Source organism: Muscardinus avellanarius, assembly GCF_963383645.1.
Source record: "Muscardinus avellanarius genome assembly, chromosome: 2".
Lineage (NCBI taxonomy): Eukaryota > Metazoa > Chordata > Mammalia > Rodentia > Gliridae > Muscardinus > Muscardinus avellanarius.
In genome coordinates, this window is record NC_137787.1 from 35,503,713 (window position 1) to 35,530,544 (window position 26,832).

General features: G+C 41.0%; 1 protein-coding gene across 3 annotated transcripts in view; it reads right to left on the bottom strand.

Moving 5' to 3' along the window:
- Window positions 1-22,930, bottom strand: part of CARF (calcium responsive transcription factor) — a gene marked incomplete at both ends in the record, with an annotated part of 65,346 nt that extends 42,416 nt beyond the window's left edge. Inside the window, 4 exons of one of the 3 annotated variants that reach the window (XM_080688975.1) lie at window positions 3,623-3,752; window positions 8,909-9,029; window positions 20,528-20,755; window positions 22,862-22,930. In XM_080688975.1, coding sequence (XP_080545101.1) covers window positions 3,623-3,752; window positions 8,909-9,029; window positions 20,528-20,755; window positions 22,862-22,930 — 548 coding nt within the window. Of the gene's footprint in view, window positions 1-3,622; window positions 3,753-8,908; window positions 9,030-20,527; window positions 20,756-22,852 lie in introns of all 3 variants that reach the window. The other 2 variants (XM_080688974.1, XM_080688976.1) reach the window with 2 other exon arrangements.
- Between the last annotated feature and the right edge of the window lie 3,902 nt (window positions 22,931-26,832).

Sequence of the window (26,832 nt, forward strand, 5' to 3'; positions counted from 1 at the left end):
GACCCTGTGATCCTCCTGTCTCAGTCTCCAAAGTATAGGATTATAGGCATGCACCACAATGCTGGGGCATTTGAAACAAGGAATAAAAAATAGGGCTGGGGGTATATCTTGGAGATAGAATGTTCCTGGATTCCATCCTCAGTACCACAAAAATACAAACAAAAAACTCTAGAGTTATCCTAGTGTGGTGGTGCACTCTTGTAATCTCAGTACCTGGGAAGCTGAGACAGGAAGGCTGCAGGTTCAAAGTCAGCCTTGGCAATTTAGGGAGGTCCTTAGGAACTTATTGAAACCTTGTTTCAAAAATAAAAACTAAGGAGCTGGGGTGTGGTGGCGCAGGCTTGTAATCCCAGCATTCAGGAGGCTGAAATCAGAGGATCGCGGTTCACGGACAGCCTCAGCTACTTAGTGAGGCCCTTTGCAACTCAGTGAGACCTGGTTTAACAATAAAGAATAAAAAATAGGGCAGGGGGTGTACGTTGGAGGTCAAATGCCCGTGGGTTCCATCCCCAGACCTGCAAAAAATATATAAATAAATAAAAATAAAAAAATAAAAAATAAAGGCTGGGCATGGTGGCACACACTTGTAATCCCTGCACTTGGGAGGCTGAGACAGGAGGATCACATAGGTTTGAAGCCAGCCTCAGCTACTTAGTGAGGCTTTCAGCAACTTAGTGAAACCCTGTTTCCAAATAAAATGTCAAAAAAAGTCTGGGAGTACAGCCCATAGGTAGAAAGCCTCTGGGTTCCACCCCCAGTGCCACCAAAAAATAAACAAATAAATAAAATTAAATTAAAATAAATAAATAAAATAAAAACTACGCTGGGTGTGGTGGCACATGCTTTTAATCACTGTGCTTGGGAAGCGGAGACAGGAGGACTGTGCAGGTTTGAAGCCAGCATGCTGGCTTAAGAGACCCTGTTTTCAAATAAAAAGTATAAAATAGGTCTGGGAGTACAGCCCAGAGGTAGAAGAGTTTCCAGGAACCCCAATACCACCAAAACAAGTAAATAAATAAATAAAAATAAATAAACAAATAAAAACTAGCCGGGCGTGGTGGTGCACACTTGTAATCCCCAATTTTGGGAGGCTGAAACAGGAGGATCACACAATCACACAGGTTCAAAGCCAGCCTTAGCTACTTAGTGAGGCTCTTAGCAACTTAGTGAGACCCTGGTTCCAAATAAAATAAATAAATATATACATACATATATACATATATATACATATATATACATATATATACATATATATACATATATATACATATATATACATATATATACATATATATACATATATATACATATATATACATATATATACATATATATATATATATATATATATATGTATATATATATATATCCATCCATCCCCTGGAGGTAGAAAGCCTCTGGGTTCGACCCCAGTACCAAAAAAAAAAAAAAAAAAAAGAGAAAGAAAAACTAGTAAGGCATAGTGGTGCACCCTTGTAATCACAGCATTCGGAAGGCAGAGACCAGAGGATTGTGGTTTGCGGACAGCCTGAACTACTTAGTGAGGCCCTTTGCAACTCAGTGAGACTCTGTTTCAAAAAACACATACAGACTAGCACAGGCTTATAATCCCAGTACTTGGGACGCTGAGACAGGAAGATTGCACAGGTTCAAAGCCAGCCTCATCTACTTAGTGAGGCTCTCAGCAACTTAGTGAGACCCTGTTTCCAAATAAAGTATAAAGTAGGTCTGGAAGTATAGCCCAGAGGTAGAAAGCCCCTAGGTTCCACTCCAAGTACCAAAAAAAAACAACAAACCATAAACTGGGCATGGGGATAAACATTTGTAATTCCAGTGTTTGGGAGGTTTAGACAGTAGGACTGCAGGTTTGTAGCCAGCCTCAGATACTAATTGAAAACCTCCATAACTTAGTGAGACCGTGTTTCAAAATAAAGAATAAAAATAGGGTTGGGAGGGAGGCATGGTGGCGCACGCTTGTAATCCCAGTACTTAGGAGGCTGAGAGAGGAGGATCCATGTTCACGGACAGCCTCAGCTACTTAGTAAGGCCCTCTTCAACTTAGTAAGACCCTGTTTAGGGATAGCAGTGTAACTAGGAGGAAGAATGCCTCTGGATTCCATCCCGAGTACTGCAAAAAACAAACAAGGGCTGGGGATGTATCTAGAAGGTAGAATGCCCCTGGCTTCAATCCCTAACACCACACACACACACAAAAAGCCAGGTATAGTGGCACACACTTGTAATCCCAGTTTTTAGGAGGCTGAGACAAGAGGATTGTGGTTAGCAGACAGCCTCAGCTACTTTGTGAGGCCCTTTGCAACTCAGTGAGACCCTCTTATAAAATAAAGAATAAAAAATAGGGCTAGGGTGCAGCTTGGAGGTAGAATGCCCCTGGGTTCCATCCCCAGCACCACAAGAAACAAATAAAAAACTAAAAGGATTAGGGTATAGCTTAGGGATAGAAGGCCTAAGAATTCAATACTCTAAAAAACAAACAAACAAAAGAAAACCATTAAAGATAGACATTTTCATGTTACCACTGAGGAAGAGCATCCCTTTTGACATTTATAGCTTCTAGAGTAGCTTCCTATTGCCAGGATGCCATTAAAATAATTAAATGTATACTTGATGATAGATTCTTTAGTTTCTTCTGTTTTCTGAATTTCTGATCTTTTCTATAGTTAACCAGCTTTAGAAACAATGTGAGAGAAAGTGTGTGTGTGTGTGTGTGTGTGTGTGTGTGTGTGTGTGTGTTTACTGGGAACTGAACCTAGGAACATTCTACCTCCAATTTACATCTCCTACAGCACCGCTGCAACTTTTTTCTCCTTTGAAATAGGTCTTGCTAAATTGCTAAGGTTGGTTTTTAACTACAATTCTCTGGTCTCAGCCTCCCAAGTCTGGGATTATAAGCATATATCACCACAACGAGACACTACAGCTTGTGTGTGTGTGTGTGTGTGTGTGTGTGTGTGTGTGTGTGTGGTACTGGAAGTGGAACCCAGGACATTTTACCTCTGAGCTGCACCCCCAACCCTATATTTTATTCCTTATTTTGAAATAGGATCTCAGTAAGTTGCACAGGGCCTCACTAAGTAGCTGAAGCTGGCTGCAAACCTGTGATCCTCCTGTCTCATCTTCCCAAGTACTGGGATTACAAGTGTGCACCACCACCACGTCCAGCCCCTCCAGCATTTTTATTTTTTGTTTTTGAAATGGGGTCTTGCTAAGACCCTGAGAGTCTCATTACACTGACAAGGCTGGTTTCAAATCTGCAATGCTCCTGTCTTAACCTCCCAAGTACTGGGATTACAGGTGTGTATCATCACAGGCTTTAAGGCTGGTCTTGAATCTGTGATCCTCCTATATCAGCCTCCCAGATACTGGATTACAAGTGTGCAGTACCACATCTGGCTTTATGAGACACCCTTTCAAAAACAAAAAATAAAATAGGGTGGGGGAGTGTAACTCAGAGGTAAAATGCCCCTGGGTTCAATCCCCAGTAACACACACATACTTATACACACACCAATAAAAAAGAAAAAAAAAGATTTCCATGGTATATCAAAAGATGAGCTTTTTTGATATCACAAGATAAGCTCCTTATTTCCCACTGACTCACCTGGTCACTGACTTTTTGGGCAATGTTAGGGATGTTTGTGGATGAAGGACGTAACTATTGGTGTTGTCTGCTAGAGCATCCACTCTTACAGTTGGTATGTTTCTGTCATTGGGTTTCTCTTCAGAGACATCTTAACAATAAGAACAAGAACAAAGTTACATAAGTATCTTGAACAACACCTTCAGACTGTACCTAACTAGAATTTATATATTTATAATAGAAAAAGAAAAAATTGATCTGAAGCTAAAGATAACAAAACATAAAATGCTGTGTTCAAAATGTCTCTGATGGTGGTGCACGTTTGTAATCTCAGTACTTGGGCGGCTGAAACAGGAGGATCGCAGATTTGTGACCAGCCTCAGCTATTTAGTGAAGCCGCCTGCAACTTATTGAGACCCTGTTTCAAAATAAAGAATAAAAAGTAGAGCTGGGGGTGTAGCTTGAAGGTAGAATGCCCCTGGGTTCCAACCCAGTACCACAAAAGAAAAAAAAAGGATCAAAGACATAGAAATTAAACCAGAGACCTTGAAGCTCCTTGAAGAGGGCATAGGTCCAACACTACAACACATAGGTACAGACAAACATTTCCTCAACAAGACACCAAAGGCACAACAAATTAAAAGGAGAATCAATACATGGGATTGCATGAAACTGAAGAGCTTCTGTTCAGCAAAGGAAACTATCAAGAACCTCAATCGAGAGCCAACAGAATGGGAAAAGATTTTTGCCACCTATACCACCGATAGAGGACTAATATCTAGAATATACAGAGAACTCAAGAAACTCAACACTAAGAAAACAAAGCATCCAATAACAAAATGGGCAAATGAACTAAATAGACACTTCACAAAAGAAGAAATTCAAATGGCCAAAAAAATGCATGAAAAAATGCTCAACATCACTGGCAATCAGAGAGATGCAAATCAAAACTACCCTGAGATTCCACCTAACTCCAACTAGAATGACAATCATTCAAAACACAAACAACAACAAATGCTGGCGAGAATGTGGAGAAGTGGGAATTCTAAGACATTGTTGGTGGGATTGAAAATTACTGCAACCACTTTGGAAAACAGTATGGAGAATCCTCAGAAGAATTGGGTATCTACCCAAAAGAAAAGAAACCAAACTACCAAACTAATGCATGTGTATCTATGTTTATAGCTGCACAATTCACCATAGCCAAACTATGGAACCAGCCAAGATGTCCATCAACAGATGAATGGATTACAAAACTGTGGGATATGTACACAATGGAATTTTACTCAGCCATCAAAAAAACTCAATTACATCATTTTCAGGGAAATTGTTGGACCTGGAGGACATTATGCTAAGTGAGATTAGTCAGTCACAAAAAATAAGAAATCAGATGCTTTTCCTAATATGTGAGAGTTAGGGAGAAATGGGTCATAGGAGGAACTCTTGAAAGAGGAAATCCTATAGAGGAGCAAACAAGACAATCTAAAGGAGGAGAAAGGAGGGGGAAGAGGAAAATCTCTAAAACACACAATGTACTTAAACATATCAAAGTCAATCACTAAGCCAAGCAAGGGAGGGAGGGAAGGGGAGGTAGGTAATAGGGTGGGAATTGGGTAGGGGTTAAATCAGCGATGAGTACATGTTTGTACACACAAGTTTTTTACCCCAATATGTTGTATGAATATAATGCACCAATAAAAAAAATTTAAAAAGCCAGGTGTGGTGGCGCATGCTTGTAATCCCTGCGCTTGGGAGGCAGAGACAGGATGATCGCACAGGTTCGAAGCCAGCCGCATGCACTGGCTTAGGAGACCCTGTTTCCAAAATTTAAAAAAAAAAATGTAAAAAAGATAGGTCTGGGAGTGTAGCCCAGAAGGGCTTCCAGGAACCCCAGTACCACCAAAAAAAAAAAAAAAAAAGGTTTCTCTGTCTGTGATAAACTCAGTACTCTGTGTATGTGTGTGTGCATGTGTGTGTGTATTTTACCGGGAATTGAATCCAAGGGCATTCTGCCTTTGAGTTACACCCAAGTCTTATTTTTTAAATTATTTTTTGTTTAGCCGGGCATGGTGGCGCGCGCTTGTAATCCCAGCATTTGGGAGGCTGAGACAGGAGGATCGCGGTTCACAGACAGCCTCAGTCTCAGCTACTTAGTGAGGTCCTCCGAAACTCAGTGAGACCCTGTTTCAAAATAAAGAATAAAAAAAATATTTAAAAATTTTTTTTGTTTTATTTTACTTTTTTTTGGTATTGGGGATTGAACTCAGAGGCATTCTGCTTTTGAACTATACCCCCACACCTATTTTATTTTTATTTTGAAACAGAATCTTACTAAGTTAATGTGTCTCACTACTTTGTGGAGGCTGTCCTTGAACCTGGATTCTCTTATCTTACTCTTAAAAGTAATGGGATTACAAGTATGCACCACCCTACCTGAATTTTTTTAATTAATTAATTAATTTATTTATTTATTTATGCGGTACTAAGGATGGAACCCAGGGGCATTCTACCTCTGAGCTATAGTAGGGGCATTCTACCTCCAAGCTATATCCCCAGCCTTATTTTTTTATTCTTTTATTTGAAACAGAGTCTCACCAAGTTGCAAAGGGCCTCACTACATAGTGAATACTATTTGAGAACCGCCATCCTCCTGTCTCAGCCTCCCAAATGCTGGGATTATAAATGTGAGCCACCACGTCCAGCTTAACATTTAAATTATAATACTGAATACTGAAATTTTATAATTAAATTTTGAAACTCATATTGAACAGTTAGAATGTAAGAGTGGTTGAAATAATTGTTAAAAGTTTCACAATATAAGAATGTACAAAATATATTTAATACTTTGTTTATAATGTTTTGTGCAAAGTATGTTTTTTCTGTAGTTTTTAATTACTGTTAACAAAGAGATAGAATCATAAAATGAAGGTAAAAATATCTACCTTAAGCCATTAGGTGTAAAAAAGCAACAAGCATAGCTATGATGTTAGAAAAGAGATTCAAATGGAGGGACCTGAAAAGGGAAGGAGACAAAAGAGAACTGACAGGGATATCATGAAACAGGCAAGGAAAGAAAGTGTTAAAGAAATGTGAGGCATGGCCAAGTGTGGTGGCGCAGGCTTGCAATCCCAGCATTTGGAAGGTGGAGACCTGAGGATCCGGGTTCGTGGACAGCCTCAGCTATTTAGTGAGGCCCTTTGCAACTCAGTGAGACCCTGTTTAAAAATAAAGAATAAAAAATAGGGTAGGGGGTAAAGTCAGCCTGAGGCTCTCAGTAACTGAGATCCTGTTTCCAAATAAAATATAAAAAAGGTCTGGCAGTATAGCCTGGAGGTAGAAAGCCTCTGGGTTCCACCCCCAGTACCACCAAAAAAAAAAAAAAAAAGACAGTTAAAAAAAGTAATATGCCAGGCATGGTGGCACACGCTTACAATCCCAGCATTTGGGAGGCTAAGACAGGAGAATCACGGTTCGACGATCACTTCAGCACTTAGTGAGGCCCTTTTCAACTCAGTGAGACCCTGTTTCAATATAAAGATAAAAAGCCGGGCATGGTGGCGCACGCTTGTATTCCCCGCGCTTGGGAGGCAGAGACAGGAGGTTTGCACAGGTTTGAAGCCAGTCGCGCGTGTTCGCTTAGGAGGCCCTGTTTCCAAATAAAAATATAAAATAGGTCTGGGAGTGTAGCCCGGAGGTTGAAGGGCTTCCAGGAACCCCAGTACCACCAGAAATAAATAAATAAATAAAAATAAAAAATAGGGCTGGGGGTGTAGCTCGAAGGTAGAATGCCCCTGGGTTCCATCCCCAATCAGTACTGCAAAAAAAAAAAAAAAGTAATATGACTCACATGAGTAACAAAAATAATAAAAATGCAAGTGGAAAATTCTTTTCCTATAGCTAAGCACTATATTCTTCTTATTGTTGTTATTATTACTGTTATGATAATTAAAAATAATTTATTTTATGCTCACTGGCCATTTGGGAAGAAGCAAGAGTCAACCAGCTTCATAGAATTCCAAAAATGAAATAGTCAGCTAACCCAGACAGGAGTTGAAAAATGAACTTCAAATTTATTTTGGCTCTAATACATGTGGTTGGTGTGTGTGTGTGTGTGTGTGTGTGTGTGTGTGTGTGTGTGTGTGTGTGTGGTGCTGGAGATGAAACCCAGGCGCCTTCTACCTCGAGTGTGTGTATGTTTTACTGGGGATGGAACCCAGGGGTCTTCTACCTCTTGGTTACATCCCAGGTAGGGGTGTGTGTGTGTGTGTGTGTGTGTGTGTGTGTGTGTGTGTGTGTTGTACTAGGGATGGAACCCAGGGGCCTTCTACCTCTTGGCTACATCCCCAGGGGTGTGTGTGTGTGTGTGTGTGTGTGTGTGTGTGTGGTACTAGGGATGGAACTCAGGGGCCTTCTACCTCTGAGCTACATCCCTAGACTTATTTTATTTGGAAACAGGGTCGCACTAAGTTGCTGAAAGTCTCACTAAGTTGCTGAGGCTAGTTTCAAACCTGAGACCTTCCCAGCTCAGCCTCCCAAGTACTGGGATTACAAGCATGTTCTACTAAGCCCAGCTATAACTTTTTCTAATTATTCAATTCACAATCTTACCTAAAAAGATCAAATGTCTGTTTGTTTTTGGTACTAGGGATTGAACTCAGGAGTGCTCTACCTCTTAGGTATTCCCCCAGCTTTATTTTATTTATTTATTTATTTTTGGTGGTACTGGGGTTCCTGGAAGCCCTTCTACCTCCGGGCTACACTCCCAGACCTATTTTATATTTTTGAAACAGGGTCTCTTACGCCAGCGCGGCTGCGCGGCTGGCTTCGAACCTGCGCAATCCTCCTGTCTCCGCCTCCCAAGCGCGGGGATTACAAGCGTGTGCCACCACGCCCGGCTTTATTTTTATTTTGAAACAGGGTCATGGCCAATCGCTGAAGCTGTCCTAGAACCAGCAATCCTCCTATCTCAGCCTCCCAAATTCTGGGATTATAGGTTTGTGCCAAAACATTTGGCTCTGAAGAGATCAAATATAATACTGCCTTTCATAAAGTGATTTCCTATAATATATATTACTCTTCAAAACATTCTTGACTGGGCATGGTGGCACACACTTGTAATCCCAGTACTTGGGGGGTTGAGACAGGAAGATTGCAGGTTTGCGAACAGCCTCAGAAAGTAGTAGGACTCTTCATCAACCTAGCAAGACCCTGGTTCAAAATACAAATAAAAAATAGGGCTGGAGTGTAGCTCAGACATACACAAATACAAAAAAGTTCTTGAATCCTATGAATCCCATTATTACTTACCCTGAGGACTATTCACATCCACAAGCTGCCTCTGAGGTATAATCACTTGGGCCATTTCTGTCTGGGTAGATGGAATTACACCAAGCACCTGTCCATTTTCTGATGGGCTAGCAACAATCATCTTGAAAGCATTAAAAAAAAAATCAAATACATATGCCAATATTGGTCTAAAAGAATTACTAGTTAAATAAATTATTAAAACACATAACTATCCCTATGATAGATATTATTTCCTCCATCTTATAGATGAAAACATTGAGGCATATAAAATTTTTTTCCAAGGACTCACAACTGATAAGTGGCAAAGCTAGGATTCAAAACAAGGAGTTTGACACCACAGTCTATGTTCTTAACTGTCTATGGCCTTAATCATTATAGAACATGCATGAAAACTAATTACTTAGTAATCTGAACAGGGCTCTGTTTTGCAACTTATACAAGCATCTAGACATGCTTGACCTATTTGTGTGGTAATCATTTGTCCCATATTTTCAGTCAGTTTTATTAGTTTAAAAATGTCACCTTAGCCGGGCATGGTGGCGCACACTTGTAATCCCAGCATTTGGGAGACTGAGACCTGAAGATCGCGGTTCGCAGACAGCCTCAGCTACTTAGTGAGGCCCTCCGCAACTCAGTGAGACCCTGTTTCAAAATAAAAAATAAAAAATTGGGCAGGGGGGTATAGCTTGAAGGTCAAATGCCTCTGGGTTCCATCCCCATACCTGCAGGAAAAAAATTTTTTATAAAAGTCACCTTATTATATGTCTAATTAAAAAGTTTTGTTTGTTTGTTTGTTTATATTATTGGGGATGAAACCCAGGGGCATTCTACCTCCAAGTTACACTACCAGCACTATTATTTATTTATTTATTTATTTATTTATTTATTTATTTATTTATTTATTTTTGGTGGTACTGGGGGTGGAACCCAGGGGCTTTCTACTTCCAGGCTATATTCCCAGACCTATTTTTTTTTTTTTTTTTTTTTTTTTTTTTTGGTGGTGGTACTGGGGTTCCTGGAAACTGTTCTACACCTGGGATACACACCCAGACCTATTTTATACTTTTTTAAATTTGGAAACAGGGTCTCTTAAGCCATCGCGGCTGGCTTCGAACCTGCGTGATCCTCCTGTCCGCCTCCCAAGCACAGGGATTACAAGCATGCGCCACCATGCCTGGCCCAGACCTATTTTATACTTTATTTCGAAACAGGGTCTCATTAAGTTGCTGAGAGCCTCACTAAGTAGCTGACACTGTCCTCAAACCTGTCTGTGATCCTCCTGTCTCAGTCTCCCATATGCTGGGATTACAAACGTGCGCCACCACGCCTGGCTAAGAGGACTTATTTTTCTATCTCTACACTTAAAACACCTGTCGTGGTATATACTATGAAGTTACCCCCAAAGCCTGGAAACACAGGTAAAACAATGAATTTATTAAATTTCATTTTAAGTTTAACAAGTGAATTCACTATCTAAAATATAAAGAATATCAACTAAAGAGGCATGTAAAGTTGAAGAGAAACATTGTGAGCCTATCATTTGAAACTATAACTAATAAACTACGTTTTTTTTTTTTCTTTGTAGTACTGGAGATTGAACTCAGAGGCATTCTACCTCCAAGCTACACCCCAGCCCTTTTGTTTTGTTTTGAAACATGTTCTTAGCAAACACCTTTTTTTCTTTAATTAAAAAAAATTTTTTGTGTGTGGTACTGAGGATGAATCCCAGGGGCATTCTATCTCCGAGCTACACCCCCAGCCCTATTTTTTAGTCTTTATATGTTTTGAAACAGGGTCTCACTGAGTTGTGAAGGGCCTTGCTAAGTAGCTGAGGCTGTCCACAAACTGCAGTCCTCCGGTCTCTGCCTCCCAAATGCTAGAATTACAAGTGTGTGCTACCATGCCCAGCACTCAACCCTGTTTTTTAGTCTATTTATTTATTTTTATTTATTTATTTGTTTGTGTGGTACTGGGGATGGAACCCAGGGGCTTTCTACCTCTGGGCTACACTCCTAGACCTATTTTATGTTTTATTTGGGAACAGGGTCTCACTGAGTTGCTGAGAACCTTTAAGTAGCTGAGGCTGGCTTCGAACCTGTGAGATCCTCCTGTCTTAGCCTCCCACATACTGGGATTACAAGCATGTGCCACCACGCCCAGCTAGTCTTTTTATTTTTGAAATGGTCTGAGTTGCGAGGGCCTTGATAAGTAGCTGAGACTGTCTGCAAACCATGACACTCCAGGCTCAGTCTACCAAATGCTGGGATTATAAACGTGTGCCACCATGCCTGGTTCAGCAAGTGCCTCTTTCAAATTAGAAAAAAGGAAAAATGGGGCTATGGGTGTAGCTTAGAGGTAGAATGCCCCTGCGTTCAATTCTTGGCATCACAAAATAAAAGAAACAGTATCTCACTTGATTGCTGAGAGTCTCACTACACTGGTGAGGCTAACCTAAAACTTGTAATCCTCCTGTCTCAGCCTCCCAAATGCTGGATTACAAGCATGCACCACCAAGGCAGGCTTTTTGCAAACTGGGGGTCCAGGGGCACTCTTACTTCTGAGCTACACCCCATCACTATTTTTTATTTTTATTCTTTATTTTGAAACAAGGTTTCACTAAGTTGCAAAGGGTCTCACTAAGTAGCTGAGGCTGGCCAGGAACTTGTAATCCTCCTGTCTCAGCCTTCAATCCTCTTGTCTTCTGTCTCAGCCTCCCAAGTACTGGGATTACCAGCCTGCACCACCATGCCTCGCTTCACTAAGATCTTCCTGTCTCAGCCTCCCAAGTACGGGGAATACACAGCTCTAATATACAACTTTTTGTATGTATGTAGTGCTGGGGATTGGACCCAAGGCATGCTACCTCTGAGCTACACTACACCCACAGCCCAATTTTTTTTTTTTGGTGGGTCTAGGGATGAAACTCAGGGGCATTCGACCTCTGAGCTACACCCCCTGCACTATTTTTTTATTCTTTTTATTTTGAAATGGGGTCTCACTAAGTTGCAGAGGACCTCACTAAGTAGTAGCTGAAGCTGTCTGTGAACCACGATCTTCCAGTCTCGGCCTCCTGAATGCTGGGATTACAAGCATGCACCACCACGCCCGGCTCCCGATTTTTTATTCTTTATTTTGAAACAGGGTCTCGCCAGGTGTGGTGGCACACACTTGTAATCCCCACACTTGGAAGGCGGAGACAGGAGGATCGCGCAGGTTTGAAGCCAGCCACACTGGCTTAAGAGACCCTGTTTCGAAATAAAAATATAAAAATAGCTCTGGGAGTGTATCCTGGAGGTAGAAGGGCTTCCAGGAACCCCAATACCATCAAAAAAAAAGAAAGAAAAAAGAAAAAAGAAAAGAAAAGAAAAGAAAAGAAAAGAAAAGAAAAGAAAAGAAAAGAAAGAAACAGGGTCTCACTAAGTTGTGGAGGGCCTAAGTAGCTGAGGCTGTCCAAAAACCCAGATCCTCTAAGAGGTCTCAGCTTCCCAAGTACTGGGATTACCACACCCGGCTTTAGTTTTTTGTTTTTGTTTTTTTGTTTGTTTGTTTGTTTTTTCAGTGCTGGGGATGGAACCCAGGGGAATTCTACCTCCAAGCTATGCCCCCAGCCCTATTTTTTATTCTTTATTTTGAAACAGGGTCTCACTGCATTGAAAAGGGCCTCACTAAGTAGCTGAAACTGTTTGTGAACCTGGATCCTCCTGTCTCAGCCTCTCAAATGCTGGGATTACAAGTGTGTGTCACCAGGCCTGGCCACACCCGGCTTTCTAATATATTACTTGAAAGTTTTTGTGCTTCTTATGAACTTATTACCTAATATTGGTTTCCTGTTATCCCAGTTTTATTGCTCTACTCAATATCTGCTTTCCTCTCTAGCTCTGATTACTCCGTGTGTGTGTGTGTGTGTGTGTGTGTGTGTGTGTGTGTGTGTAACGGAACCCATGGCGTGGCTCTCTCAGATCTATTTTATTTCTTTGGAAACACACTCCCAGTCCTATTTAAAAAAAATTTTTTTTTTTCCTATACTGGAGATTGAGCCCAGGGACATACCTCTTTGAGCTACAACTTCAGCCCTATTTTTTATTCTTTAATTTTTGAAACTTGGTGTCTCATTAAGTTGCAGAAGGCCTCACTAAGTGGTTCAGGGCCTCATTAAGTAACTGAGGTTGGCATCAAACCTGTGATTTTCTTGACTCAACCTCCCACCTACCATGATTATAAGCATGCGCCATCACGCCCAGCCCTACTTTAATTTTTATTTTGAAAAAGGGTCTTTACTAAGTTGCTGAGAGCCTCACTAATTTGCTGAGACTGGTCACGAACCACAATCTCCCTCGATCAGCCTCACAAGTACTGGGATTACAAATGTGGGCCACCATGCCCAGGTGGTACTAAGGATTAAACCCAGGGCATTCTACCTCTGATCTACACTCCCAACTTTAGTCTCTTTTTCTTTTTCTTTTTTAAATAAAAGGATCTCACTAAATTTCTGAGGCTGGCTATGAACTTGTGATCCTCTTTTTGCAGCCTCCCAAGTAGTGATATTTCAGGCCTGCCCAGTACAAATGCTACCAAATTTCTTGAGATAAAAATATCTTGGAGCAGCTGGGCATGTTGGTGCACACTTATAATCCCAGTACTTGGGAGGCTGAGACAGGAGGATCTGGGTTCGAAGATAGCCTCAGCTACTTAGTGAGGTCCTTTATAACTCAGTGAGACCGTGCTTCAAAATAAAGAATAAAAAATAGAGCTGGGGCATAGCGTAGAGGGAGAATGCCTCTGGTTCCAACCCCAGTACTGAAAAAAGAAAAAAAAATCTTGGAACTGGGAGTAGAGGCAAAAGCCTGTAATCCCACTAACTGGAGGGTTGAAACAGGGGAATCATAGGTTTGAGGACAGCCTCAGCAATTTAGCAGGACCCTCAGCAACCTAATGAGACCCTGTTTCAAAATAAAAATAAAAAAGGGCTGGGGGTGTTGCTCGAAGGTAGTATGTCCTTGGATTCAGTACTACAAAAAGAAAATCCTGCCATATCTCTTATTTCAGCACACAAAAAAAGCAACTATAAACTCTGGTAATAACAATTGCTCTCATTTGTTAAATGCATACTTTTTTTTTAATTTTTTGTCAGAACTAGAGATTGAACTCATGGGCATTCTACCTCTGAGCTACTCCTGGAGCCCTAATTTTTTACTCTTTATTTTGAAACAGGGTTGCACTAAGTTGCAAAGGGCCTCACTAAGTAGCTGAAGCTGGCTGCAAACCGGTAATCCTCCTGTTTCAGACTCTCAAGTAGTGGGATTACAACCACACCATGAGGAACAGCACATAACTTTACGTTTCTAAGTTTAAAAAAAGCTAAGTTTAGCCCAGTGTGGTGGCTCACACTTGTAATACCAGCATTTGGGAGGCTGAGACAAGAGGAGCATAGAAGGAGGTAGAATGTCCCTGGGTTCCATGTTCAGTACAGCAAAAAAAAAAAAAAAAAAAAAAAAGCTAAGTTTAAATACTCCCTGTCAAGCCAGGCATGGTGGTGTACACTTTTAATCACAGCATTTGGGAGGCTGAGACAGGATGATCATGGTTCCTGGACAGCCTCAGGTACTACTTAGTGAGGCCCATTATAACTAAGTGAGACCCTGTTTCAAAATAAAGAATAAAAAACAGGACTAGGGATATAGGTCAGGGGTAGAATGTCCCTAGGTTCCGTCCCAAACCTGAAAAAAAAAAAAAAAAAAAATCAGGTAGAGTAGTGTGCACTAGCTACTGGGCAATGGAGGCAGGAAGATCTCAAAAAGTGAGTAATAAAACTTTTAAGAGTTTATCTAAACAAAGCTAAAAGGCCCCACTAAGTTTCCCTAAATATCATTATTTTCTGATCTTAAGTTCTTTAAAGAAAATTTTTTCTTATAGTCTTTGTTTCTTACATTTATTTCCATTCTTCGTACTGTATATTTCCTTTTTCATATTTTCAAATATCCTTCTTTCATCTCCTACCTAAGCAATGTAAAATCACCTTTAATATCATTTTGTATAGAAAGTTTAATCTAATTACAAAGAGAGTAGTAAAAATCTTTTTCTATACTCAAGCCAATAAACAACTTTGCTTTGTTTTGTTATGGTATTGGAGTTTAAACCCCAGGGCATTCTGCCTGAGCTATGCTCCCAGCCCTTTTTATTTCAAAACAGAGTCTCACTAAATTGCTTATGGCAGCCGGGCGTGGTGGCGCACGCTTGTAATCCCAACATTCGGGAGGCTGAGACCAGAGGATCGCAGTTCGCGGACAGCCTCAGCTACTTAGTGAGGTCATCTGCAACTCAGTGAGACCCGGTTTCAAAATAAAGAATAAAAAATAGGGCAGGGGGTGTAGCTCGGGGGTCAAATGCCCCTGGGTTCCATCCCCAGACCCGCAAAAAAAAAAAAAAAAAAAAAAAAAAAATTGCTTATGGCTTTGAATCTATGATTCTCCTGTTCCAACTATAAACTCTAACTCCCAACTACTGAAATTACAGGTGTACAACACCATGCCTGACTACAACTTTGCTTTTAAGAAAAGGTACCATGTGTAATATAATAGCCCTTTATAAATTTAGACTACTGGATTCAATTCTTGGAACATACAGACATTCTAAAAAATGTCTATACATTTCTAGAATAAATGTCAAATAAAAGGAAAAACTTAGCTGGGCATGGTGGTACACACTTGTAATCCCACCATTTGGGAGGCTGAGACAGGAGGATTGCAGTTCTCAGCCAGCCTCAGCTACTTGGGCCCTCTGCAACTCATTGAGACCGTGTTTCAAAATAAAAAATAAAAAGTAGGGTAGGGGTATAGTTTGGAGGTAGAATGCCTCTGGGTTTCATCCCCACCACTGAAAAATAAATAAATAAAAAATAAATAAATTGAAGGGTCTGAGAATCGCCCACCAAGCCAAATATCAAATGACTCACAAGAGATGTAAAATGCAAGCGAGGTTTATTGTGCTGCAGCTCTGTCCCAGCTAGCCAGGGGTCGAGACCAAGACACTAAATGGTGGAGGTTCGACCCCTCCCCACTCCAGGCTCTGAATTTTATAACCCTACGAGGGAGTGGTTACACATGAGGGAGTGGTTACACATGGCAGAGCCCGCCAACCTTAGAATACAACCTATCAGATACAAGGACAAACAAGTACAACCAATAATTTTAAAACATGCATCCACACACATCAGAGCCTGCTAAGGACTGCTTATCTCCCTTATGGTATGTGTTCGTTCCCTAGGGCTGCCTTTCCCACCCACCTTGGCTGGGCCAGGCTTATCTCTGCACTGAAGAATCTGCCTGGAGAGCAGATTAGCCTGGCCTTGTTTGCTGATCTGGCTCAGAGATATGGGGATGGGGTCCCATTTACAAAGACCTTGGCCGGGCAAGCTGGAGATTAGAGGCTTTGACCTTGTGGGTCCCCTACTGTCATCCTTGAATCCTGCAACCTGGGCAGTTGGGCTTATGGATCTTCATTCTATTTCCAATCCTACCTTACTTCTATATCTTAACTCTATACTTTAATACCGTATTTCTAATCCTAATATGGAAGAAGACTTCTCTAGTTAACTTCTCATACTGGGGGAAAGCGCTTCTTCCAGCCTGCTTTCCAGCACCCCTACAAAATAAATTTAGAAAAGTTTAATTCTAGCTGGGCATAGTGGCATATGCTTGTAATCTCAATATCTGGAGGCTAAGACAGGAGGATCTTAGCTTGAGGACTTAGTGAGGCCCTTTGCAACATAGTGAGACTGTTTCAAAATAAAGAATAAAAAATAGGGCTAGGGGTGTAGCCTGGAGGTAGAAGGCCCTGGATTCCATCCCTAGTACCAAAAAAAAAAAAAAAAAGAAAAGAAAAGTTTAATTCTGGATATGAAAAATTAAGATGTAGTAGTTGTTCTGCATCTAAATTATTTGTTGCATACTAACCTCTGCTGGTGATCCAGGATGGTTATGGAAGCTTACTCTTTCTTTGCTTTTCAGTCTTGACATGGGACCAGAAATATGACCCTAAACAGAAACAAAAATGGTATCCTGGACTAGGGATGTAGTTCAGTGACACAGCATCTTATTTAGCATGCACATGGACCTGGGCTCAAGCTCTGGCATTTAAAAAAAAAAAGGGGGGACTCCCATATACTTAGCCATCTATACTTATTAAATCTACAATCAGGAATCAAAACAGTGATGGCTGCCGGGCATGGTGGCGCACGCTTGTAATCCCCGCGCTTGGGAGGCAGAGAAAGGAGGATCGCGCAGGTTTGAAGCCTACCGCGCGCGCTGGTTTAGGAGACCCTGTTTCCAAATAAAAAATGTAAAAATAGGTCTGGTAGTGTAGCCCGGAGGTAGAAGGGCTTCCAGAAACCCCAGTACCACCAAAAAAAAAAAAACAGTGATGGCACACACTTGTAATCCCAGTAACTGGGAGGCTATGACAAGAGGAACATATGTTCAAAGCCACCTCAGCAACTTAGCAAAGCTCTCAGCAACCTCCCTGATTTCAAATAAATAAAATCGGAATGGGAATGTAGCTCAGAGGGAGGCTGTCCATGAACCACGATCCTCCGGTCTCAGCCTCCCGAATGCTGGGATTACAAGCGTGCGCCACCACGCCCAGCTTATTATGCTTTTAAAAATAAAAAATAGAGCCAGCATGGTGGTACACACTTGTAATCCCAGCATTTGGGAGGTTCAGACAGGAAGATCACAGTTCTCAGCCAGCCCCAGCTACTTAGTGAGCCCCTTCACAACTCAATGAGACCATTTCAAAATAAAGAATTAAAAAAAAGAGAGAGAGAGAGAGCCGGGCGTTGTGGCGCACGCTTGTAATCCCAGCATTCGGGAGGCTGAGACCGGAGGATCGTGGTTCGTGGACAGCCTCAGCTACTAAGTGAGGCCCTCTGCAACTCAGTGGGAACCGGTTTCAAAATAAAGAATAAAAAATAGGGCAGGGGGTGTAGCTCGGAGGTTGAATGCCCCTGGGTTCCATCTCCAGACCCACAAAAAAAAAAAAAAAAAAAAAAAAGGGCTGGGGAGTATAGCTTGAAGATAGAATGCCTCTGGATTCCATCCCCATTACTGCAAAATAAATAAATAAATAATAAATAAATAAATAAAATAATCAATTCTGCAGGCATGAGAATTATAGGTTGAAGATGAGTCTCAGTAATTTAGAAAGACTCTTACCAAACTAGTTAAGACCCTGATTCCAAATAAAAAATAAAATGGGCTGGGGGGGTATAGCTTGGAGACAGAATACTCCTGGGTTCAATTCCAAGTACAAGTAATAAATTAATTAATAAACTTATGAAAGTAATAACTATCCATTTAAAAAGATTTGGAAATTTCAGGCAAATAGAAGAAACACATTATTCTTTTTTTTTTTTTTTTTTTGGTTGGTCTGGGGATGGAACCCAGGGGCATTTGACCTCTGAGCTACTATAACCCCCCCGCCCTATTTTTTATTCTTTATTTTGAAACAGGGTCTCACTGAGTTGCAAAGGGCCTCACTAAATAATTGAGGCTGTCCACGAACCACGATCCTCCAGTCTCAGCCTCCCAACTGCTGGGATTACAAGTGTGCACCACCATGCCCAGCAGCACCACCACCACCAAAAATAAAATGCTTTTAGTTAACAGTTTATTTATTTATTTATTTTTGGTGGTACTGGGGTGGAACCCAGAGGCTTTCTACCTCCAGGCTATACTCCCGGACCTTTTTTATATTTTATTTGGAAACAGGGTCTCACTAGGTTGCTGAGAGCCTCACTAAGTAGCTGAGGCTGGCTTTGAACCTGCGTGATCCTCCTGTCTCAGCCCCTGAAACGCAGATTACAAGCGTGCGCCACCACGCCCGGCTTAGTTAACAGTTTAAATCAGCATTCTCATTTTTTTCATCTGTAAACACTGCCATTCACACAAACCATAAATATCTACCGACAAAGATGAAGAAGGCTATGTCTAATTTCCAGTGTCTCCAATTGCTTGCCTGCATTTTTTGGGTACCAGGGATTGAACCCAGAGTATTCGACTCTGGCCTACACCCCCAGGACTTTTCTATTTGAAATAGAGTCTTGTTAAATTGCTGAGGCTGGCCAGGTGTGATTGTATACACTTGTAAACCCCAACATTTGGAAGGCTGAGACAGGAGGATCACGGTTCTCAGGCAGCCTCAGCTACATAGTGAGGCCCTCTGCAATTCAGTGAGACCCTGTTTGAAAAAAAAAAAAAAATTGGTCTGGGGATGTAGCTTGGAGGTAGAATGCCCCTGGGTTCCATCCCCAGTATCACAAAGAAAGAAAAAAAAAAATTCTGAGGCTGTGCTGGAACCCATGATTCTCTTGCCTCAACCCAATTACTGGGATCACAGGCATGTACCACCATGCCAACTTACATTGCTTTCTTTTTCTTTAAGAGAAGATATCAGAATGAGGCATGTTGATGGATGAGTTACTCTGATTTCAATCTAATTCATATATTAAGAAAAATGGCAGCTGGATGTAGTGGCACATGCCTGTACTCCTAGTACGTGGGAGATCAAGACAGGAGATCACAAGTTCAAGGACTGCCTCAGCAAGTTGTGAGACTCTCATTAACCTAATGAGACCCTGTTTCTAAATAAAAGTAAAATAGGGCTGGGGGTGTAGCTTAGATGTAGAATGTCCCTGAATTCAATCCCAGTACCATAAAAAAAAAGAAAAAAAAGTGAAGTTAACTATAAATGTTGGCATTTAAATACTCATGGCAGATTATGTTATATTTCCAATTTATCTCAAATCACTAGTATACCTAGAGTAAGTGGCTGAGAAAGACTAGTTTAGATGCTATTTGAGTTGGGCGTAGTAGCACACATGCTTATAATCCTAGGACTTGGGAGGCTGAGATTGGAGGTTCGAACCCAGCCTCAACAACATAGTGAGGCTGTTAGCAATTTATCAAGACTCTGTTTCTTTTCCCCTCCCTCCCTCCCTCCCTCCTTTCTTTCTCTTTCTTTCTTTCTTTCTTTCTTTCTTTCTTTCTTTCTTTCTCTCTTTCTTTCTTTCTTTCCGGTACTGGGGATGGATCCCAGGGGCATTCTACCTCCGAGTGACACCCCCAGCCCTATTTTTTATTCTTTATTTTGAAACAGAAGACTCTGTTTATAAATAAAGAAACAAAATAGGGATGTGAGTGTAGCTTGGAAGACTGCCTCTGGGTTCAACACACACACACACACACACACACACACACACACACACACACACACACACAATTTTTAGTCTGGAAAGTAAACCTTTTTTTCCTTTTTAGTACTGGGGATTTAACCCAGAGGCATGTTGCCTCTGAGGAACACCCCTAGTCCTTTTTTATTTTGAAACAAGGTCTCACTAACTTGCTGAGGCTGGCCTTAATCCTGTGACCTTCTGTCTCAGCCTCTCATGCATGTACCACCACACCCAGCTGGAAAAACTTTTAGAATACTTACATAAAAAATAAAGTCAGGGTTCCAATTTTCAACATAATCTAAATCAATAGGGCCAAAAATTCAAGGTCATTTACTAAGACTAAAACATTTTAATAAAAACCATAAAAGTAGTAATTTACAAAATATCCTCACCATTTGTGCATTAGAATCCCCCAACGAGTGAAGTTCATATGGAATAGTTTGTCCATCCTGGTCCAGTAGATGGAACTGCTCTGCAGAAAGAGTCTGTGTCTGAGTTAGAGGCCCAGGTACATTCTGTGATGTGAGTGAATTATTTGCTTCAGGAGTAGTGATAGGCAAAACTGTAGGAGAATCATTTTGTCCAAAGGAAGGATCCCCGGAGTCCATAGAGATTAGATGCTTTTGCAAAAAATAAAAAACAACCTTCAGTTTTTGTAAAACAGAGCATTACTACTTTTTAAAAAGTAGAATGTATATAATAAAAAAGGTAAGATATTTACTCTTTCCATTAATTACCTATTCCGCTTTTGCCAGAATATACACAAAGTATTTCTTCAGTGAAATTGCTGGGTTTTTGTTGTTTTGTTTTGGTTTTTGGTTTTTGTGGTACTGGGGATGGAACTCAGGAGCATTCTACCTCCGAGCTATACCCCCAGCCTCATTTTTTATTCTTTATTTTTGAAACAGGGTCTCACTGTGTTGCAAAGGACCTCACTACATAGTAGCTGAAGCTGTCTGAGAACTGCAATCCTCCTGTTTTAGCCTCCCAAATGCTGGGATTACAAGTGTGCACCACTACACCGGGATTATTTTGTATTTTATGATCATAAAACTCTCCATGGAAATGTATCCTAAAATGATGCAATATAATTTAACATACAGATTATTTGCATATAAATTTTTATGAATAAATCTAAACACTACTTTAAGCAAAGCTCTATGTTATAAAATTAAATATATAATAGATACGTAGATAATGTGGATAGTTAAATATTAAAATTTGTAAATCAATCTCAGTACTTGTGGGGCTGAGATAGGAGAATTACAAGTTCACAGCCAGTCCCAGCAACTTAATGAGACCCTCTGCAACTTGGTAAGACTCTGTTTCCAAATAAAAAATAAGAGCTGAACATGGTGGCACATGCTTGTAATCCCAGGGCCTGGGAGGCTGAGACAGGAGGATTGCACAGGTTTGAAGCCAGTCTCAGCTACTTAGGCTCTCAACAACTTAGTGAGACCCTGTTTCCAAATAAAATATAAAATGTCTGGATATTATAGCCTAGAGGTAGAAAAAGCCCCTAGGTTCTACCCTCAGAACCACCAAAATCAATCAATCAATCAATCAATCAATCAATCGCCGGGGGTGGTGGCACACGCTTGCAGTCCCAGCATTTGAGAGGCTGAGACAGGAGGATCGCAGTTCCAGGACAGCCTCAGCTACTTAGTGAGGTGCTTTTCAAGTCAGTGAGCCCCTGTTTCAATATAAAGAATAAAAAATAGGTCTGGGGGTGTAGCTCAGAGGTAGAATGCTCTGGGTTTCATCCCAAGTACTGCAAACAGAATCTCAATAGGTTGCAGAGGACCTCGCTAGGTAGCTGAGGCTGCCCATGAATCTGTGATCCTTCTGTCTCAGCCTCCTAAGTACTAGGATTACAAGCGTGTGCTACCACACCCAGCTAATAATTATTCTTTAAGAATAAAAAGTTGTTTAAAGACACACACACACACACACACACACACACACACACACAATTCTTGGCTGGGCATGGTGGTGCACACTTATAATCCTAGTACTTGGGAAACAGGAGGATCACAGATTTGAGGACAGCCTCATCGATAGAGCAATACCCTTAGAAACTTAGCAAGACTGTGTTTCAAAATAAGACCCTGGGCGTGGTGGTGCACACTTGTAATCCCAGCATTCAGGAGGCTGAGAACAGAGGATCTCGATTAGTTGACAGCCTCAGCTACTTAGTGAGGCCCTCCACAACTTAGTGAGACCCTGTTTCAAAATAAATAAGCCAGGTGTGGTGGTGCATGCTTGTAAACCTTGCGCTTTGGAGGCTGCTACAAGAGGACTGCGCAGGTTCATAGCCAGCCTCAGCTACTTAGTGAGGCTCTTAGCAACTTAGCGAGACCCTGTTAATAAATAAAATATAAAATAGGTCTGGGAGTGCAGCCCGGAGATAGAAGGCCAATAGCACAAATAAATAAAAATAAATAAATAAATAAGGCAGGAGGTGTAGCTCAGAGGTTGAATGCCCCTAGGTTCTATCCCCAGACCCAAATAAATAAATAAATAAATAAATAAACAAACAAACTATGAGTATATCCAGAGGTGAAATGCCCGAGTCCAATTCCTGGTAAATACACACACACACACACACACACACACACACACACACACACACACATACACACACACACACAAAATTGTTTAATGAATAGCATGCTATTTTATTGAGAATGAAAGATAGTTCCTAGCTGAATCCCTACCTCAAATTCCTGTGCATCTGTTTTTGATTCTTCGCCATCACTGCAGTTGGCCTTTAATGAATCCTTAGACTGTTCCATGCTGGCATCATATTCAATTCCATTTTCTCCTACTATTAGTAGCTGAAAGAATTTAAATAATATAAGATATTTAGAGTCATTATGGAATTTTTTATCTGAAACAAATACCTCATTTTCCCAACTGTGGTACCTTACACGATTTAGGTAAAATCATTTCCATTATGAAAATTAATATTTTCATTTACTGACTTGTCAAATCACAATACATTCAAGACAGAGCAAAAATTAGAAGTATACAGTCCCCTCATTCTATCATTAGTTACAATCCTACACGTATTAAAATTGTTTTTATGAGCCGGGTGTGGTGGCACATGCTTGTAATCCTAGTACTTGGGGCGCTGAGACAGGAGGATCTCAGGTTTGGGACCAGGCTGAGGCAATCTGCAACTTAGTGAGACCCTGCTTCAAAATAAAGAAAGCCGGGCGTGGTGGCGCACGCTTGAAATCCCAGCATTCGGGAGGCTGAGACCAGAGGATTGCGGTTCGGGGACAGCCTCAGCTACTTAGTGAGGCCCTCTGCAACTCAGTGAGACCCGGTTTCAAAATAAAGAATAAAAAATAGGGCAGGGGGTGTAGCTCAGAGGTCAAATGCCCCTGGGTTCCACCCCCAGACCCACAAAAAAAAATAAAAATAAAAAGAAAGAAAGAAAGAATAAAAAATTGGGCTGGGGCTGTAGCTCTGAGGTAAGAATGCCCAGATGGACATTTCTTTATACTGTGTCTTTCTTTGACGTATGCTGAAAGTAGCATTTTTTTTTGTTTTTGTGGTACTGGGGATTGAACCCAGGGGCATTCTGCCTCCAGGCTATACCCCCAGCCCCATTTAAAAATATTTATTTATTTATTTATTTATTTATTTATTTATTTATTTATTTATGGTACTGGGGGGTGGAACCCAGGGGCTTTGTACCCTGAGTTACACCCCCAGCCTTACTTTTTAGTCTTTATTTTTTAAACAGGGTCTCACTGAATTGCAGAGGGCCTCACTAAATAGCCGAGGCTGTCCATGAACCGCAATTCTCCAGTCTCAGCCTCCCAAATGCTGAGATTACAAGTGTGGCTTCTTTCTTTCTTTCTTTATTTTTAAATAGAGTCTTCACTAACTTGTGGAATGCCTCACTAAGTAGCTAAGGCTGGCCGGGAACCCGGATCCTCCTGTCTCAGCTTCCCAAATGCTGAGATTACAAGTGTGTACCACCACACCTGGCTGAGAGCAGTCTTTTTCTCTATATTACATGTTGCTTTCTGTGTATCCTGAGATTGATATTAACAAATTCTTTATTTAAGCTTAACCTTATAAATAAAAGAGGCTTTTGTGAGACTTGCAGAAGTAGCAGAGAAGTAGTAGAAGCTCTGCTTTTCTTCCCAGCGGCCTCATAAATAATTAAATGATAAGAAATGAACTAAAGACTCATTTATGACTAAGAGTCTACATGTGAGGCCAGGAGTAAGCCTTGCTACAGTATCTCTTACAGATCTTGAGAAAGCTCGATCAGGGGATCCGCAATGGCGTAGATCCCCCATGAAGTATGTCTAGCATTCCTTTCTTCATAAAATTATTTTAGGATTATTTGGATTAATATGTATAATTGGAATTTTATGTATAAACATTATAACTAAAACTGATGGGCAGCAGCTTGTGAGAGACTCAGGCAGCAAAGATTTTTTCCCAAGGATAAAGTTTGGGCCAAACATTAAGTTCACTGACCTTAGTTTGAGCCACTGTATAAGATTAGGTTTGAGTCAGCCTTGTGAAGTGAGACAGAACATACTATTATTTAAATGTCTGGCACCCTTGCCCTAAACTTTATAAAAAATAATAACTTTTTCCCATCCTTAGAGATCCTGCTGCATGACTATGCCCTTGCTTTTCTGCCAGAAAAGAAAGTATAAAAACTGTAACAAATCCTGAATAAAATGGAGAAGATTGATCTCGTGTGGCTTCTTCTCTCATTCGACCTCGGCTTCCCCTCACCAACACACGAACCTCGACTCTGCTAGGGCTGGACCCCGGCAGGAGGTGACCTGCAGCACTCACTGTGGTGTTCTCCCTTGAGCTGCCTGCCCAGATGAAACCTCTGAAACCATGAGCCAGAATAAATCTTTGCACCGCGAAGTGCTTTTTGTCAGTACTGGGGCTTGAACCCAGAGACATTATACCTCTGAGGTACAAACCAGCCGTGTGTGTGTGTGTGTGTGTGTGTGTGTGTGTGTGTGTGTGTGTGTGTGTTACTAGGGATGGAACCCAGGGGCTTTCTATCTCCAGGTTACACTCCCAGACCTATTTTATATTTTATTTGGAAACAAGGGTCTCACTAAGCTGCTGAGAACCTCACTAAACAGCTGAGGCTGGCTTCAAATCTGCATGATCCTCTGTCTCAGTCTCCTAAGTACTGGGATTATAAGCGTGTGTCACCATGCCTGGCTCCCAACCCTATTTTTTTTTTGTGGTGCTGGGTATTGAACCCACGGGCATTCCACTTCCAAGCTACACGCCCATCCTAATTTTTTTTTATCCTTTATTTCTGAAACAGGTCTCATTAAGTTGCAGGGGGCTTCACTAAGTAGTTGAGGCTGTCTTATGAACAACAATCCTCCTGTCTTAGCCTCCCAGGTACTGGGATTATAAGTGTATGCCACCATGCCTGGCTTTTCTCAGGTGTTTTGGTCACAGTGATAAAATGTTGACTAACATACCAAAAGAACAAAAATAATTTTTATGGGAATGCAAAATGCAACTATGGGTTAAACAAATGTTTTGGTTACAGAGGGAGAATGCTAAAGTAATTCCTACACAAAAAAATGAGTTTTAATATGACAGTGACCAACCCACTGTAAAAACAGAGACTAAAAGCACATTTTTAAAATTGTAGACACTTTTGGAAAGACAATTTTAAGTAAAAAGTATCTTTCCTTCTTTTCATTTCTTCCCTCAATTTGCATTCCTTCCTTCAATACTGAGAATAACAGGATGACTTAAAATACTCAATTTTCCCATATATCCTCAATGTCAGTACGTGCTATACATTATTTTCTAACTCTCAACTCTGCCAAAGTTTTTTTGTTTTTTGGTGTGTGTGTGTGTGTATGTGTGTTACTAGGGATGGAATTCAGGGGCATTCTACCTCTGAGCTATACACCCAGATCTATTTTATTCTTTAAGCTTGAAACAGGGTCTAAGTTGTAGAGAGCCTCCCTAAATTCATGAGGCTGGCCATGAACCTTTGATCCTCCTGTCTCAGCCTCCCAAGTACTGAGATTACAAGCCTGTGCCACCATGACCAGCCTAAAGTAAAGTTTTTAAGAATGAATGAGGCTGGGCACAGTGGCACATGCCTGAAATCCTAGTATTTTAGGTCAAAACAAGAGGATCCCAGGTTCAAGGTCAACCTCATTAACTTAGTGAGACCCTCCCCCCCTTACAAAATAAAAAGATTGAGAGCTTATCTCAGAAGTATAATGCCCCTGGGTTCAGTCTCCAGTAAGGAAAAAGCCCAAAAGAATAAATAAATAAAGATTTGGGTGTGGTGATGCATGCCTATAATCTTAAGGCTTGTGGGGCTCAGTCAGAAGGATCAAAGGATAGAGGGTTTAAGGCCAGCCTCAGCAACTTAGTGAGATCCTGTTTCAAAATAAAAAGGGCTGAAGCTTTACCTCAGAAGTAAAATATCACTAAATTCAATCCCTAGTTTAAAAAAAAAAGCTGGACACAGTAGCGAACATATATAATTCCAGTATTTAGAAAGCTAAAATAGGAGGACGACATGTTCAAAGCCAACCCCAGCAACTTAGCAAGACCCTGTTATAAAATATACCAGGGGTATAGTTCAGAGAAGAATATCCCTGGGTTCAATGCTCATACCACCTCTACCCCCTACACATATACATACAAACACAAAGAT